The sequence below is a fragment of the Leptosomus discolor genome, chromosome 15 (genome assembly GCF_034619465.1).
Source record: "Leptosomus discolor isolate bLepDis1 chromosome 15, bLepDis1.hap2, whole genome shotgun sequence".
Classification (NCBI taxonomy): Eukaryota; Metazoa; Chordata; class Aves; order Leptosomiformes; family Leptosomidae; genus Leptosomus; species Leptosomus discolor.
Window position 1 is genome coordinate 13,467,824 of NC_141405.1, and position 14,781 is coordinate 13,482,604.

Genomic DNA, 14,781 nt, shown 5'->3' on the forward strand with positions numbered 1-14,781 from the left:
AGTTGCCTTTATAGTTTTTTCTGTCCGCACTTTCAAAGAGTGGGGCTGTGCAAATCCCCATGACTCAAAGGCCACTGGTTTTGCTTTGGAATCAGTAGACCTGCATCCTACCTCCAGCACAGCTATAGATGGCTGTGCTCTAGTGATAGCCAGATAGATGAGCCGCCCAGGTGTCTGCGGGGAAAAATAGTCAGGAGACAGAGTCTGGCAAGTTACTAAAATGGGCAGATGGCAGATTTCTGACAAAGCGTGTGAGGAGTCCCAATAGCAGGACCTGTCTTTGACGGTGGAGGAGTAAAAGGTAGAAAGCAACTAAGGTCAGAGTGACCAGGAGATAAGAGTTTGGTCCTTGGGAAGAGCAGAAAGGGAATAACGTCATGTGAAAATTATTGGAAGGCTGAATTCGTACAGCTCAAGAAACGGGTGTGATACGACAGGAAACAAATGAAAAGCAAAAAAGTTTGTAGCTGTTAGGGAAAAAACCAAACCAACAAAAAGTTAACTTTCCTAAGTCCTTTAACAGTAAAAGGAAGATGAATGGAACTGGTCTGATGATCATCAGGGAGAACCATTGATAGAGGCAGCATCAGGAATACTTTAAATGCCTTTTCCTTTCAACTGTGAACTGATGATTGACTTAGAACTAAGGCTACACCGAGTTAAATACTTAAGGAAGTAAAATGTTTCCAAGTGTCTGGAAGTGATGAAATTCATAGTAGACTACATTGAGGATGGCTTGGAGCGATCTGGCCTGGCGGCATTCTTGCAGAGTGTGAGAAGGAGAAAACAGAAAATGAAACAACCAATGTTAAAAGGTGAGAAGGGAGAAACTGAAGAATTGCAGATCAGTCAGAGTAATCTGCAAGAATGGTACTAGAAAAAATAACCACAGTAGCTATTTCTGTGTGTTTAGAACTTCAGAAGAGAGAAGTACAGAGCCAACATGGGTTTGTGGAGAGCAGGTTGTACCAAAGGACAGTAGTTCCCTGTCAGCAGTGCGATGGACGCTTCAAAGTGGGAGGCAAAATCATGTCCTAGAAGTCAACTTTGTACAGCCTTTGTCAGTGCCTCGGAAGACTTTCTCATGGGGGATGTGTGGTGGTGTAAACAAGTAGGAAGTATAAGTTGAAACTATCGTAAGAAGTGCCATAGCTGCTCAGGAGGGTGTAGAGAGGGAGTAGCTATCGGTCCTTACTGGCAGAATGAGACCGTGTTGAGTTAGAGTGCAAATTTGTACTCTGATATTTGCATCAGTGTTTTGGCTATAAACAACAGCCTTCGTTAAGTTTTTGAATGATCCCAACTGGAGAAGAGTGCAAGGCCACTGGAAGACAAAATTACAATATGGAATAGTGGTGACAAAACTATGTAATTGAGTAAGAAATAAAGAAAAGGGAAAGGTTCTTTATATTGGCCAGAAGAGCTCTTTACACAAGTATGGTTATGTGATTATCACGCTGCAAAAATGGTTCTGGAGTTGGTCACAGGGTAAACTAGATTAATGGTGTCACACTGTTAAAAAGAAGACAGACATACTGAGGGGTATAAATGGTACTGCGTTCCATGAGGCACTTCTGATAAGGCCTCTGAATATTGAGTCCAGTTTGGGGTACTGTGCCTTCAGAATGAAGTGAACCAGCTGGAAGAAGCGCAGAGGAATGCAGCAGGAATGAGTAGAGATCTTGAAAATAAGCCTTGCATGGAGTGAAGGAATTGGAGCTCCTAAATCAAAGGAAGGCTGGAATTATAAATGCAGAAATACCTAAATGACTGCTGCAGGGAAGAGGATGATACCTTCTGTATGCCTGTGATGGATCAGATAAGAAATAATGGGCTTAAATTTCATCAAGGAAGATTAAGGTTAGACATTAGCAAAAATGTGCCAGTATGAAAGCTATCTTAAGCAGTGAGATAGAACACTTAGGAATGTGCAGTCTCTGTTGCTGGAGGGCTTCCTTGGTGGGTTGGGCAAATGTCACCTAGAGGGTATCAGGAATAGTTCCTTAGATCCAGCAAGTGGTCTGCATGACCTCTCAAAGTCCCTTTTTTAGTCTTCAGGTACCTATAAGAATTTCAAATTTATCAAACACGTGCCCTGTCGAGGCTGCTACAAGACGGGGCACATGGAAGGGAAGAGACGCAAACAGCTCTGCCAGCACAGGCTGGAGTGGAAGCTGTGCATTGTTTTGCCCTCAAGCTTTGGTGTGGGCTCTGACTTTTCCTTGGGGTTCTGCCTTGCCTTCCGATGTCCTCCTGTCTGGTAGAAAGTCCCCTTGAACAGGTGCCCTTTATAAGTACCTGCTGCCGTACATTGAAGTTGATTACAGGAAGTTTGTTGTTAACAGAAAAAATACAAGGAACATGGGAATGTATGACATGTTCGCTTCCAGTTTTGACATATCTTTTTAACTAAGGGAAATTTTGATCATATATAGGTGGTATTAAAGGAATGTAATAAACCACAACAATATTTTCACTTTAAAGTTACTGCAAAATCGACTCTCAAGCTTAGTTTCTGGTTGCATTTGAAATATTTTCTGAATGGAAACAAAAAACCAAACAGATCTGATTTTCTTTCAGTTGTTGTGTTTAATACTGTCCAGTATTCAGAGACTATTGTAATGAAACGGAGAATAAATGTCTTCAGAAGGAAACCAACTATTTTCAGGAGTACTTCAGTGGAACAGTTCTTGAGCCAAGAATAGCAGCAGCGATTGTGCTTCGGTAGTGAAGTGGCAGCAATTCTGAGAATGCAGCCAAACCTTTAAAGAGACATCAGTTGTGTGTGATCCAGTGCAGAAGGGTGAAGCTGCTCAAATGAACACCTGACAAGAGTCGAAACAGCAAATTTAAAACGTGCTCCATTTCCTGCGTAATTAATATGTATTTGGGGCAGATAAGAGGAGGAGGAGGGAAGAGCAAGGAAGTGAGAAGGGGAAATAATTGTGAAGGAGTGTATTAGACATCCTGGAAGTCTGTGTGTAAATTATCCTTGGAGATTTGTATATGTGCATTGATGAAAGTTCTCTACGCGTGTTCTCAGAATTGGTAATGATATTTAGGTCCTGAAACCATGAAGCTGCCCCCCCCCCCCCCGCCCCCCTTCTGTTCACACGCTGTGTTCATATGTGCTCAAGAGAACCAGCGCTCTCCAGCCTGCGGCTGTTGAAAGATGGTCGGTCCCCGCTTCTGCAGGAGGCAGAACGCGCCCTGATCCGCGCCGCATTGTTAGGGCAGTGCTGGGGTTTATAAACAACAGCGCCTTTGATTGATACGCTCTCGTGTTTGCCACTTAGATCTTTTTTAGATAGAGGCAGGGAAGTCATTAAGGGCTGGGCAGGGTGCCAGTATAATCTGGGACTGGGTCTGCCGCTTGCCCGGGGCGGTGGGAGCTGCCGGTAGGGTGGGGGGCACGCCAGGCAGGGGGCAGGGGCTGGCTTGGGGCAGGGGGGAGCTGGGTTTGGGGCAGGAGGGAGGCAGGAGCTGCTGCCCGTGCAGGCGGTCGGCAGCGCCCGCGTCTTCTCTTGGCTGACTTTCAAAAGCGGGAGAAAAGCAGCTAGGGTGCTAATTGTAGCTGGGTCCTGAAGTGAAAATGTTTTGTGACAGTTGAAAGAATTTAAAGAGGAAGGAAGATCGGTTTAGTGTCAGCTGCAATTAGATAATCAAAGCTTAAAAATCCTACTCTGTTGATACCTTCACCTAGAGTTAAGGAGCGGAGCGAGGGGAAGGGGGAGGAGGGCTGTGCGTGGAAAGGGCATTTCCATAGCCAGTGCAACCGAGGCCCGACCGAGCTTGCAGGTTGTCTGGGCGCACGCTTGCACAGAGAGATTTTCTTGGCAGCTCTACAGGATGAGGCTCACACTGTACACAGCCGACATATTGAAGCCGAGAGCCCTGGAGAACGTAGATGCAGGAGTAGAAACAGCTCTGCACACAATGTAGCGTCTCCTAGGATGGTTGGGCGGCTCCTTTCTCCAGGTATTTTATTACCCATCAGCCCTTTTTAGAGCCAAAAAAAGAGAGAAAGTAACCCTAACCCTGAGAAAATAGCATCTGCTTCTGTTAAATCAATTTATTACATAACATTTCAGAGAGAGAGCAGCAGCACAGCGTCCTAAGCTTTTGGCTGCATTTCAGGTTTGATAAAATGGCGTCTTTGCAGTGAGCTGCTTGCTAAAGATACGTTGCACTGAGCAGAAAAATGCAATTATTTGGTGTTTTCTACTGCTGCTTTTGTTTTGGAGAGGTAGCATTTAGTAGAATCCCTACTAATAATGAAAAATGTTGTTTATTTTTGCTTGTTTTCTTAATGCATTTAAAAGCTTTCAGCATCAGAGGAAAGGAACTACATTTTAATGTCGTAGTGCAGAAAATTAAAACAGGATAACAGGCTTTCCCACTTGTGTGCTTAACTATGGCTTAGTTTTAAAGTAAATAAAGCTGCTTTATTCAGTGCTTCCATCTCTTTTCTGTTTTTCCACATTATGTACACTATTCAAGATTTCAGCTTCCTCACATCTATGAGACTTGCTGTAAGGTAGCTTTATAAGTGCTTCAAATAGGTGACATTTTTTCAAATTTGTCCTCTGTCTCTGTGCATAGAGCTGGATGTAGCAGGTAACCTGAAATATTAGCACTACAGTTCCCAGATTTCCTACTTTATTATATTTCGTTCTTCAGAATAGATGCTTGTGCCATCTTTTTCATTTATGAAATTAGTCTGCATTTCATTTAGCACTTAAAATGTTTCTGGCAATTCCTATTTAATTTAGATTTAGAAAAAAATCATGTGTAGTCTTTTAAGGATCTGTTCATGTTGAATTGAAATCTGTTTGTTTTGGGGGGAGAAGGTAATATGCCCTTTTTTCTCAACTTCCTACTCAGAATAACTAACCTTTGTGTGACAAGTAAAACCCCCAGTAGGACTGTCACTGGCCTTTGGGATTTTTCTCTGTTCTGCATGTCAAAGCGAAGAACAACATCGCCTGTAATCTGTCCTTTGGGCAGGACAGGACGAGCCAATGAATCTGGTGGTTGTTACGCTAACGTGAATTGAAAAATAAGACTAGTAATTAGAGAGGGAGTCGCTGTTAGATCTGATTTAAAATGAGTTGAGCAAAATTTACTAATAATATGATTCTCATTAAAAGTTTATCTCAGGCGTTGCCATTTTTCACCCTCTTTATACTTTGGTTCCTAAATCAGCTGAATGTTTTATTATAGAAATCAAGTGAATGTTTTATTACAGTTGAGGATGCATAATTTTCTGCGCAGCATTCAAAGTGATTACTGTAATGGAAGTTAGGAAGATACAGCTAACTCTGCTGAATAAAAAGAAAAGAAATACTATTGTAAATGACGTTTTCAGAAGAGGATTGAAGTTTTGGGTAGATTGCTTGTGCAGGCAAAGTATTTTGCTTTTCTAAGAAATGCATGCAACAGCTTCTCCTGTTTCACTCTACTCATATTTTACATTTGTAATCTATGTAAACATCAAACATTTTGCAACTAATTACTCATATTCATTATCAAACACAGCCAAAAATGTTTTCTATTTTTAATAAGTACTAAATTGAAGTTGGTAAAGTACGTTGGGTACAGTATGTAATAACACCCAGCAATCTCCTCCCACGCCATTAAGGATATTATATTAAAAAAAAACTATAAAGAAAAAAAATAAACCCCTCATGCTTATTGGTAATACTGATCAAAGCCTGTATTTTTCAGGTAGCACGTATGATTGCAATTTGACAGAAGTTGTATGCTTGTTTAGAACAAATTTGAGCTGTGATCCTCAGATTAATTTTTCCTTCTTGATTGCTGAAGAAATGTTGTTAATCAAGGGAACTGTATTTTATAAAAGATGCATAATTAAGCTTTTCAAACACAACGTGTTAATTTAAAAATCAATTTCACTTTGCGATGCACTAGCATTAAGATTTGCTAACACAAAATACCTGTGGTTCCTGTTCCCCACGCTTTGTTTAAAGTGAGTTCACAGAGGAAGGATAGAAATGCTTCTGGTGGACTGCAGTGCTTTTATTTCTGATCTTTGTGTAAATAAAGAGGAATTTTTTAAATGGGTTTCCTATCTCAGTCTTAACAGTTTTGAAAATAAAAAGAAAATATCCTCCATTTCTATGAAGACTTGGTTTCCTAGAAAGTTGGAGGAAATCTGTGTGTTCAAAAAAAACCCAAAGAAACAAAATTGTCTGGAGTCAATCATATAAAATATTTTGCTTTCATTGTTTTTCCCAAACGTTTAAAGTCCTTATGGATTAAGTAGGACTGCACTACTAGTTATTTAATCCTTTTAGTTTAGAGACGATGGAAAAACGTCTGTTGATTATTTGCTTCTAGAGACAAGAATATAAAAATTACTCTCTTCAGGATCAGTTCTGTATTCAAACTGTTATGTTTGTCTGGCAGCAGTGTCACAGTTTTTGCAGCTTTCTGTTTGCTTTGGGACTGATTTTTCATTCTCTTTATCTGTCCTGTTTCTTAGAAGCTTTATAGCAGCAGCCTTTGGTGTTAGAACCAATTTTTCCAGTAAATATTTGGACATGAAGTTACTGCATGTCTCTTGTTTTTGCTCTTTTGATTGAATCAATGACTTGTGAAAGGTACCAGCCTGGTCCCGCTGACTCCGGAGCAGGAGGGTGCAGCTCAGGTAAACTGCTGCTCGAGGGCGGGCTGGCTTATTTTGTCACCTACAGGGAATTATTGTAATCCCTATCAAAGTAACCACTTTCAGATTAATCAGTGGTTATTGTTGAGGGCATAATCTGAACCTCAAGAAGAGGGAACTATGCTGATGGTGCATGAAAGGGAGTAACGATGGAGTTGCAAACCCTTGAAAAGCAAAGGGGGTTGAGCTGCAAGTGTGCTGCTTCCAAGACAAATATAATTGGTGTGGTACTGTCTGGAGTAGATGTGCTTATCCAAACTGAGGCACTTGGCCAATTTCTACTTTTAATATGGGCATCTCTTGGGTTTTATAGTTCTTCCTGCTCGTAATTTTTTTCCTTCTTGTTTCTTTGACTGCTCTTCAAAATTCTGGCATCTTATTTAATGAATCATTTTACTCCCTACTCTAAAGACTGTTTTGTCATCTTTCTGTTCCATTCCCACCCCTTCCCTTCACTTTCTGTCTCCTGAGTGCTCTCAGACTTGAGCATTGCTTTAACCACCAGCTCTGGGGGAGAGGAGAAAGAAAAAGAAATGATTAAAGAAGCAGCTCTCTTCTAATCTCATCTTGTTGGTCTTGGTGCCATTTTTTTTTTGAGTATTGAGAAGTCTTGCACTGTGCTCTTGATCCTTCTTCACAAACCTGCCCCACACAGATGCTCCCGCTTGCCTTGGGCACCACTGTCGTTCTCCCAGGCACTTGCACATGTAGCTTAGCTTTTGGCTTTGACAAGACCTTTTTATTGGAACAATGTATTTCAAGCCACTTTTAAATCTTTCTGTCACGTCTGAAATGTAGTGCCAAATCTCACCGCCCACAGTGTTGAAAAAAAAAACCCTCTCTCATAACTCCTCTTATCTGATTCCTTGGTTGCCTCAACTTCTTTATCTTTTGGCCTGGACTGCCGCTGCTTTTTGCCTTTGTTCATTCCTACTCTACTAAGAATGCTGCTTGGCTCATTTTTCTGACCCTGTCGACCCTTTTTAAGTCATTTTGCAAGCTTCCTTTCCTTTCCATGCCTTATCTGGGATTCTGGTCTCTATTTAACACCTGTGTAGCAAACCTAGATTATCAGGTAAATTTTCAACCTTAATTCCTTAGCTCTGTGATGTAACTGGTTGGCTTTATCCAAGAATGATGTGATGCTTTCTTAATTTCTGGTCATCGCATTTAGGGGAAAGAATCCAGGTAAATCCAAGCGGCTCCTTTCACATTCTCTTTTGGATTTGTCATACATATCAATTATTTAGCTTTTTCTGTGACATACTAGGCTTTTCCTGGCATTGCGAGAAGACAGGTGATGAGCTAAGACTGTTTTCCTGTCCTTCCTTTAACATTCGTACTTTTGCATCAATTGATTTAAATTAAAAAATGTAAAACGTGGATGCAATCTGTCGTGGTTTAGTGTGTTCTTTCTTCATCTTGATAAATCTTCATGAGGCAACCAGTCCCCTTTCTTGAAAAGCTACAGGTCAAATGTGTGAATAAGACTTTGTCAAAGAGAGAGCGCCTTTTTTATTGTTGGAACATTTTTTTTGCAGTATTAGAACACCTCTAATTGGAGGCAGTTAGAGGAGCTAATCACACCAAAATATTTGTGATTTAAATTAATGCATATTAGGCATCCACTGTTAACAGCTTAGTTGGGAGATTTGTTGCATCCATTTTCCCTATAAAACATTCTTCTTATTCAAATCATAAAAAGTAAGTCATGTTTCCACAGATTTACAGCATGTAAAAATAAGTCATCCAAAATTTGTAACTTTCCCCTTACTTGGACAACAAAGAGGAACTGTTCTGCAAGTCGTCTCTAGTACGTATCCCCAGGATCAGACTGAATTACTTGCTATAAAATTCCCATCAAAAGCAACTAAAAGGAGTAATCTGTACTAGAAATCTTGTAGAGAGCAATCAGGATGGAAAGGAAATGCAAAAACTGGAGCTAAGCTTGAGTTGTTAGCATGACAAGTGTTGTGTCTTCCTGTTCAAGTTTGCACCCTAGCAAGCAACAGTGTCCCATGTGTGAGGATGTGGGCGGTCCTCTGGAAAGCCTGTTTTCTGAGTATCTGTACAACATAGCGTTGATTTTCATTGGGTTTGGGAGAAATTGGACTGCATGTGCAAGTGCAAAAGAATATTTAAACTGCATGTATATCCTGTAAGAGAGAAGTTTCTCTACAAAACTGTCTGCTACTTAGAAATGGCCAAGTTCTCTGCTAGAATGTAAGTTACAGTAGTGGTGGTTAAATGTGTAATTGACACTGAATATAAACATGGTGGTCCATATTTGTTTCTTTATTTACAGGAAGGGTTGAAAACCTAAATGGAGTATGAATTTAGTGTGTTGAGTGTGATGTGGGTATGCATGTAGTGTCTAATGGCAGGCAGACATTTTACATTTTTTATTGAATGCTCTTTCTTTGTTCTGGAGAATGAGAATTGAGTCAAAATAAATGGTAAGTCTGCTAGATACTCTTCAGCATTTTTTCCAAATTTGCTTTTTAGATTTCTCACATAGATTTAGTGTATTTGCTGTCCTTATTTATTGCCTGCTTATTATTTTTACTAGTATACTAAGGGATACAAAACACTTTTGTTGCTCTGTTCTAAAACTGAATTGTTCCATTATTTTAATTGAAAGTTTTGCCAGATTTAAAAAAAAAAACCCTAAATATGAGCATCGTGCTTTATTGTAGTGAGGAAAATTGCTGTATTATGTTAGAGAATGTACTCTAAACTTTAGCAGAATGCAGTGTTGTAACTAGCAATGTAAAATAATACTTAATAGTGGGCTTTTGCAGTGCTTGAACAGTGGACTCATTTTTAACCTTGTTGGATCCTTTCAGATCTCAGCCACAGTGGATTGGGAGACCATTATGAGAATTCCCACTGGGGACAGCAGCCCGCTTTCAGGAGTGAAGGCAACTGCAGCTGGGATAAAGTGATAATAGACAGGACTGACAAGGAAGCGTGGCCTTCCATTACCGGAGCTGAGACTGAGTCTGCCTCAGAATGTACTACAGACACTGACTCTGCCTCCAACTGTGGCTCAGAGAACAGTAGCATGGCTACAGGGAGTGCCCAAGGCAACTTCACTGGACATACAAAGAAAACTAATGGCAATAATGGCGCCAACGGAGCACTCGTCCAAAGCACTTCTAACCAGAGTGCCCTTGGAGCTGGTGGAGCAAACGGTAACGGCAACTCGGCCAGAGTGTGGGGCGTGGCTGCGGGCTCCAGCTCTGGCCTAGCTCACTGCTCTGCCAGTGGTGGGGATGGAAAGATGGACAACATGATGGGAGATGGTAGAAGTCAGAACTGCTGGGGTGCTTCCAACTCAAATGCTGGCATTAATCTTAACCTTAACCCTAATGCCAATCCAGCTGCCTGGCCTGTACTTGGACATGAAGGAACTGTGGGAGCAGGCAACCCTTCCAGTATTTGCAGTCCAGTCAGTGCCATAGGTCAGAACATGGGCAACCAGAATGGGAACCCAACAGGCACCTTAGGTGCTTGGGGAAACTTGCTGCCGCAAGAGAGCACAGAACCACAAACGTCCACTTCTCAGAATGTGTCTTTCAGCGTACAACCTCAGAACCTTAACACTGATGGACCAAATAACACTAACCCCATGAACTCTTCACCAAACCCTATCAATGCAATGCAGACAAATGGACTGCCGAACTGGGGGATGGCTGTTGGTATGGGGGCCATCATCCCGCCCCACCTGCAAGGCCTTCCTGGTGCTAACGGAACATCAGTTTCTCAAGTCAGCGGGGGCAGTGGTGAAGGAATGGGCAGTTCAGTGTGGGGGATGTCCCCAGGTAATCCTGCCACAGGAAACAGCAATTCTGGGTTCAGTCAGGGGAATGGAGACACTGTGAACTCAGCATTAAGTGCTAAACAAAATGGATCCAGCAGTGCTGTGCAAAAGGAAGGAAATGGAGCGAGCGCGTGGGATTCGGGGCCTCCTTCTGGTCCTGGGGTACTACCGTGGGGCAGGGGCGGTGGCAACGGCAGTGTTGGTAGTATGCATTCTGGAGCTTGGGGCCACCCCAACCGTAGCACCAGTAACGGTGTGAACGGTGAATGGGGCAAGCCCCCAAACCAGCATTCCAGTAGTGACATCAATGGGAAAGGATCAACAGGGTGGGATAGCTCTAGTGTTACCAGTCCGAATCCTGCCATGCAGCAGGGCAATGAACAAATAAACTCTTGGGCCAAAGCTGCAGCATCTGGCACCACAGCTAGCGAAGGAAGTAACGACAGCGGTGGGAGTCAAAATGAAGGCAGTACTGGGAGGGAGGGGGCTGGAGAGGGCAGGAGGAGAGACAAAGGGATGATAGACCAAGGGCAAGTTCAGTTGCCAAGAAATGACCTTGACCCCAGGGTCCTGTCCAATACGGGGTGGGGACAGACCCCTGTGAAGCAAAACACTGCCTGGGAATTTGAAGAGTCCCCAAGGTCCGAACGAAAGAATGACAATGGAACAGAGGCCTGGGGTTGTGCAGCTACTCAATCTTCAAACTCAGGGGGGAAGAACGATGGGTCCATCATGAACAGTACAAATACCTCTTCAGTATCTGGGTGGGTCAACTCTCCACCGGCAGCTGTTCCAACAAATACAGGTTGGGGAGACAATAACAACAAAGCACCAAATGGCCCAGGGGGATGGGGAGAGTCAGCAAGCTCTACTACTGTTAATAATGCTGCTGCTGCCAAAAGCGGCCACGCTTGGAGTGGGACCGCAAATCAGGAGGACAAATCACCTACCTGGGGTGAACCTCAGAAACCCAAATCTCAAAACTGGGGAGATGGACAGAAATCAAATCCAAGCTGGACTTCAGGAGGTGGAGATTGGACAGATTCATCATCTATTCCTGGACACTTGGGTGATGGGAAGAAGAATGGATCTGGATGGGATTCTGACAATAGATCAGGGTCTGGTTGGAATGATTCCACAAGGTCTGGGACCAGTGGGTGGGGAAATGGCACAAACAGCAAGGCTAATACAGGTACAAGTTGGGGGGAATCTTTAAAGCCAGGCCCCCAACAAAATTGGGCTAATAAACCCCAGGACAACAATGTGAGTAACTGGGGAGGAGCTGCTTCTGTAAAACAGACGGGGTCAGGGTGGGTTGGTGGGCCAGTGCCAGCCAAACAAAAAGAGAACTGTGAGGCAACTGGCTGGGAAGAGCCATCTCCACCGTCCATTCGCCGCAAGATGGAAATCGATGATGGTACCTCAGCTTGGGGCGACCCAAATTACAACAACAACAAGACTGTAAATATGTGGGATAGAAATAATCCTATAATTCAGAGCAGTACCACAACCAATACCACCACCACTAGCACCATTATCAACACAAATATGGTTGAACCTCAGCCATCGCACCAGTCAAGTGCCCAGCCGAACCGGTCCCCGCTGCTTGGTCCAGGTATGAAAACAGTTTTATAAGATACTTTTATACCAGTACTGATTACCAAGTGCTGTTTATTTGGCCTGATCAGTGTGTAGTTATGCATCAAAGATAGAAATCCTGTATTTCTGTCACAGAGTAAGTTTATTCATTTACTCTGAAGCGGTGTTAACTTGTCTTGAGGACAGAACCTGACACGCAGGCTTCCGTAACCCGGGTGAACATAAGAAAGGCTTGAAGCAATGTCTGGTCACTAACGAGCTAGGTCCTTAGCTTGTTGATGCTTACCTATCTTGTCAGCTCTTCCACAGTTACTTGGCACCTTCTTTTAATTCAACCATTTGAGAGTTTGGGGTCTTTTTGCTAACCTTTTGTCTCTTATTTGTCTTCTGTTGCCACTGCTGAGTCTATGTTCTTTTTAGACAGTATGCATCTGTTTCTTTCCTGCAAACCATATCTCTTGGCAACAGATGGTTTTTAACAGTTGCACGAATCTAGTGTGTTGCTCTTTCTCTGTCTCCTGTTTGTTGTCTTTTATGAAGAAACGGTTCTTTTCCATACTTGAGGTCTCAAGCATGGGTAGTATCCTGGACTTTTATGTGATTCTCATAAAGCTGGATTGGTTTAAGATGTTAATATTCAGGGTGGCTGGGAAAAGTTATTCTAAATTCAGCTGTGTTCCAAAGACAAATTTTTAGGCATCTAGGATTTTTTTCTAATCGAAGACAAGGTACTGTTGTAGACAAGCAGCAAGGAATAAAAATGAGGAAAAAAAAAATCAGGAAAATGCTTAGGGGAGAGGTATTTAACTAAATGATAGTAGCAGCCCTGCTTTATATCATGACTACAGACTTCTCAAAATAAATCTAATCTTGCAATGCTCTTTGAAATTCTTAATCTGATTTTTTTTCTCCAAGTTTTTGTTTCGTCTTGGTCATGGCTAAATATTGACTTTTTAACCATGTTTTTCTCCAAGTGGGATTTGTTTTACTTCTCTTATTTCCATCATTTTTCTCTTTTGATGTTTTGAAATAATTCAGACTTACTGTAATGTCTCTGTAAAAATAGTCTCATTTTTCCTGCTCTGGTCAAATATTTTAACAGTTGAGAGTATCTATTTTAATAGAATGATATGTGTTCCAGAAGGTGAAATCTTTAAATAGGTTTGTACTAGGTCAGTCCAGCATATGTGATCTATAATTCGTATACCTTAAACTTGTTTCATCCATATTCGAAACTTTACCCACGAAACTGACAATTCAAGTTTCTGCATTGGAGTGGAGATACCATGGAAGTGGGGTTTTGGGTGGAGTTTTTTGGTTGGCTTTTTTGTTAAGCTGATTTTTGGGTGGTTACACTGATGCTTCTAAAAGTGTTCATATACAGCAGTGTATTGTTAATGCTATTCAAATAATCTAACACCTTGCAGAGAAATTACTGTTATGAGTCCTTCAGATTTTGAAAATGAAATTTAAAAACTGGTATTAATTTGCGGCGATTCCTCTGGAGAATAGATGGTAGCAAAGGAAGGGTTTCTTTGAAGTAGTATGTTTCTGCAGTCAGCGAACGGCTTCTTAATTTGTAACCATCCACTCAGCTACCACATGACTAGGTTAAAATGGCAATATTGTGCATCTTGCAAAAATGTTAATTAGAAAGATTCTGAGCTACTAAAGCAAAACCAACTCTCAGGATATACTTAAGCAGCATGCAAGAAGGAGGGTATCTGAGTAATAGTGAAGACAATTTAAAATACAGTTTGGATCAAACGATTGAGGGCATAAGTTAGGCCTTTTGGGTATTTTTGCTTGCATAGGCTTACAGTTGTGTACATAGGTACCGATATAAAGGCCATACGTGGAATTGTTTTGAAGGATTATTGTCTAATCTGCGGATGGAAGCTAGGAGCCAGTCCCCTGTGTCTTTCTGTTATGCCCATCTTTGCTTTTAACTGTGCCTGAGAGGGGCTAGTCTTGTGCTTATCTTACACAGAGAGCACAAAAACCGTAATTTAAAGTGACCCTATTAGCTTCCCCGTGGAAAGTGCAGGAGACCTATTTTTAACATTGCATATAGCACATAGCAGCTGTAGAGCAATATCCTGTTGGTCTTTGTGGAAATTTACAGAGACTTAAAACATCTACAAATCATGTCCCATCTGGGACAGCTAAAAGATGAGAAGCGAGTAACAAGCGGCTTTCCTACGACACAGACATGGGCTTGCGGTTTGTTGTCGTGCTGTTTAACCTTATTTTTTCCTACTCCAATTCCCTGTCCCATTGGCTATGCATTCCCAACCTCTACAGTAAGGGCGACAAGAATCCTGTAGCCAGGAGACTTCTGTAATCCACAACCAAATTTTGTCCAACAACTGTTCTTTCCCAGGTGCAGTATTGCCATGCAAAACATGGTTGTGTAATTAAAGGCTGTGTCATAGGGCACAGGTTAAGCGCTCATCTAAAATCTTAAAACACTTGAACTAACCTAGCTACCACCGACGTTTTCTCTTCTGCATGGGTCGTGACGTGCTTTGCCCATCGTTTTTATGATTCCCTGTTATTCAGCAAGTATCGTGAATAAGGAATCACGGATTCTGTTCCTGTATAAGTAGGGAAGTGTGGCATAGCTGCAAGATGGCACAGTCGCACATCCTGAAAGCGAAGAAGTGGATTT

The 14,781-nt window shown here is 42.0% G+C and overlaps 1 protein-coding gene across 9 annotated transcripts in view; it reads left to right on the forward strand.

Annotated features, from left to right (window-relative positions):
* Nucleotides 1-9,737: 9,737 nt before the first annotated feature.
* TNRC6C (trinucleotide repeat containing adaptor 6C) overlaps nt 9,738-14,781 on the forward strand; it is a 40,315-nt gene continuing 35,271 nt past the window's right edge. For 7 of the 9 annotated variants that reach the window (XM_086473881.1, XM_009961898.2, XM_086473882.1 and 4 more), the window contains exon 1: nt 9,738-12,126. In XM_086473881.1, coding sequence (XP_086330007.1) covers nt 9,753-12,126 — 2,374 coding nt within the window. In that variant the 5' untranslated portion in view covers nt 9,738-9,752. Of the gene's footprint in view, nt 12,138-14,079; nt 14,084-14,781 lie in introns of all 9 variants that reach the window. The other 2 variants (XM_009961900.2, XM_086473878.1) reach the window with 2 other exon arrangements.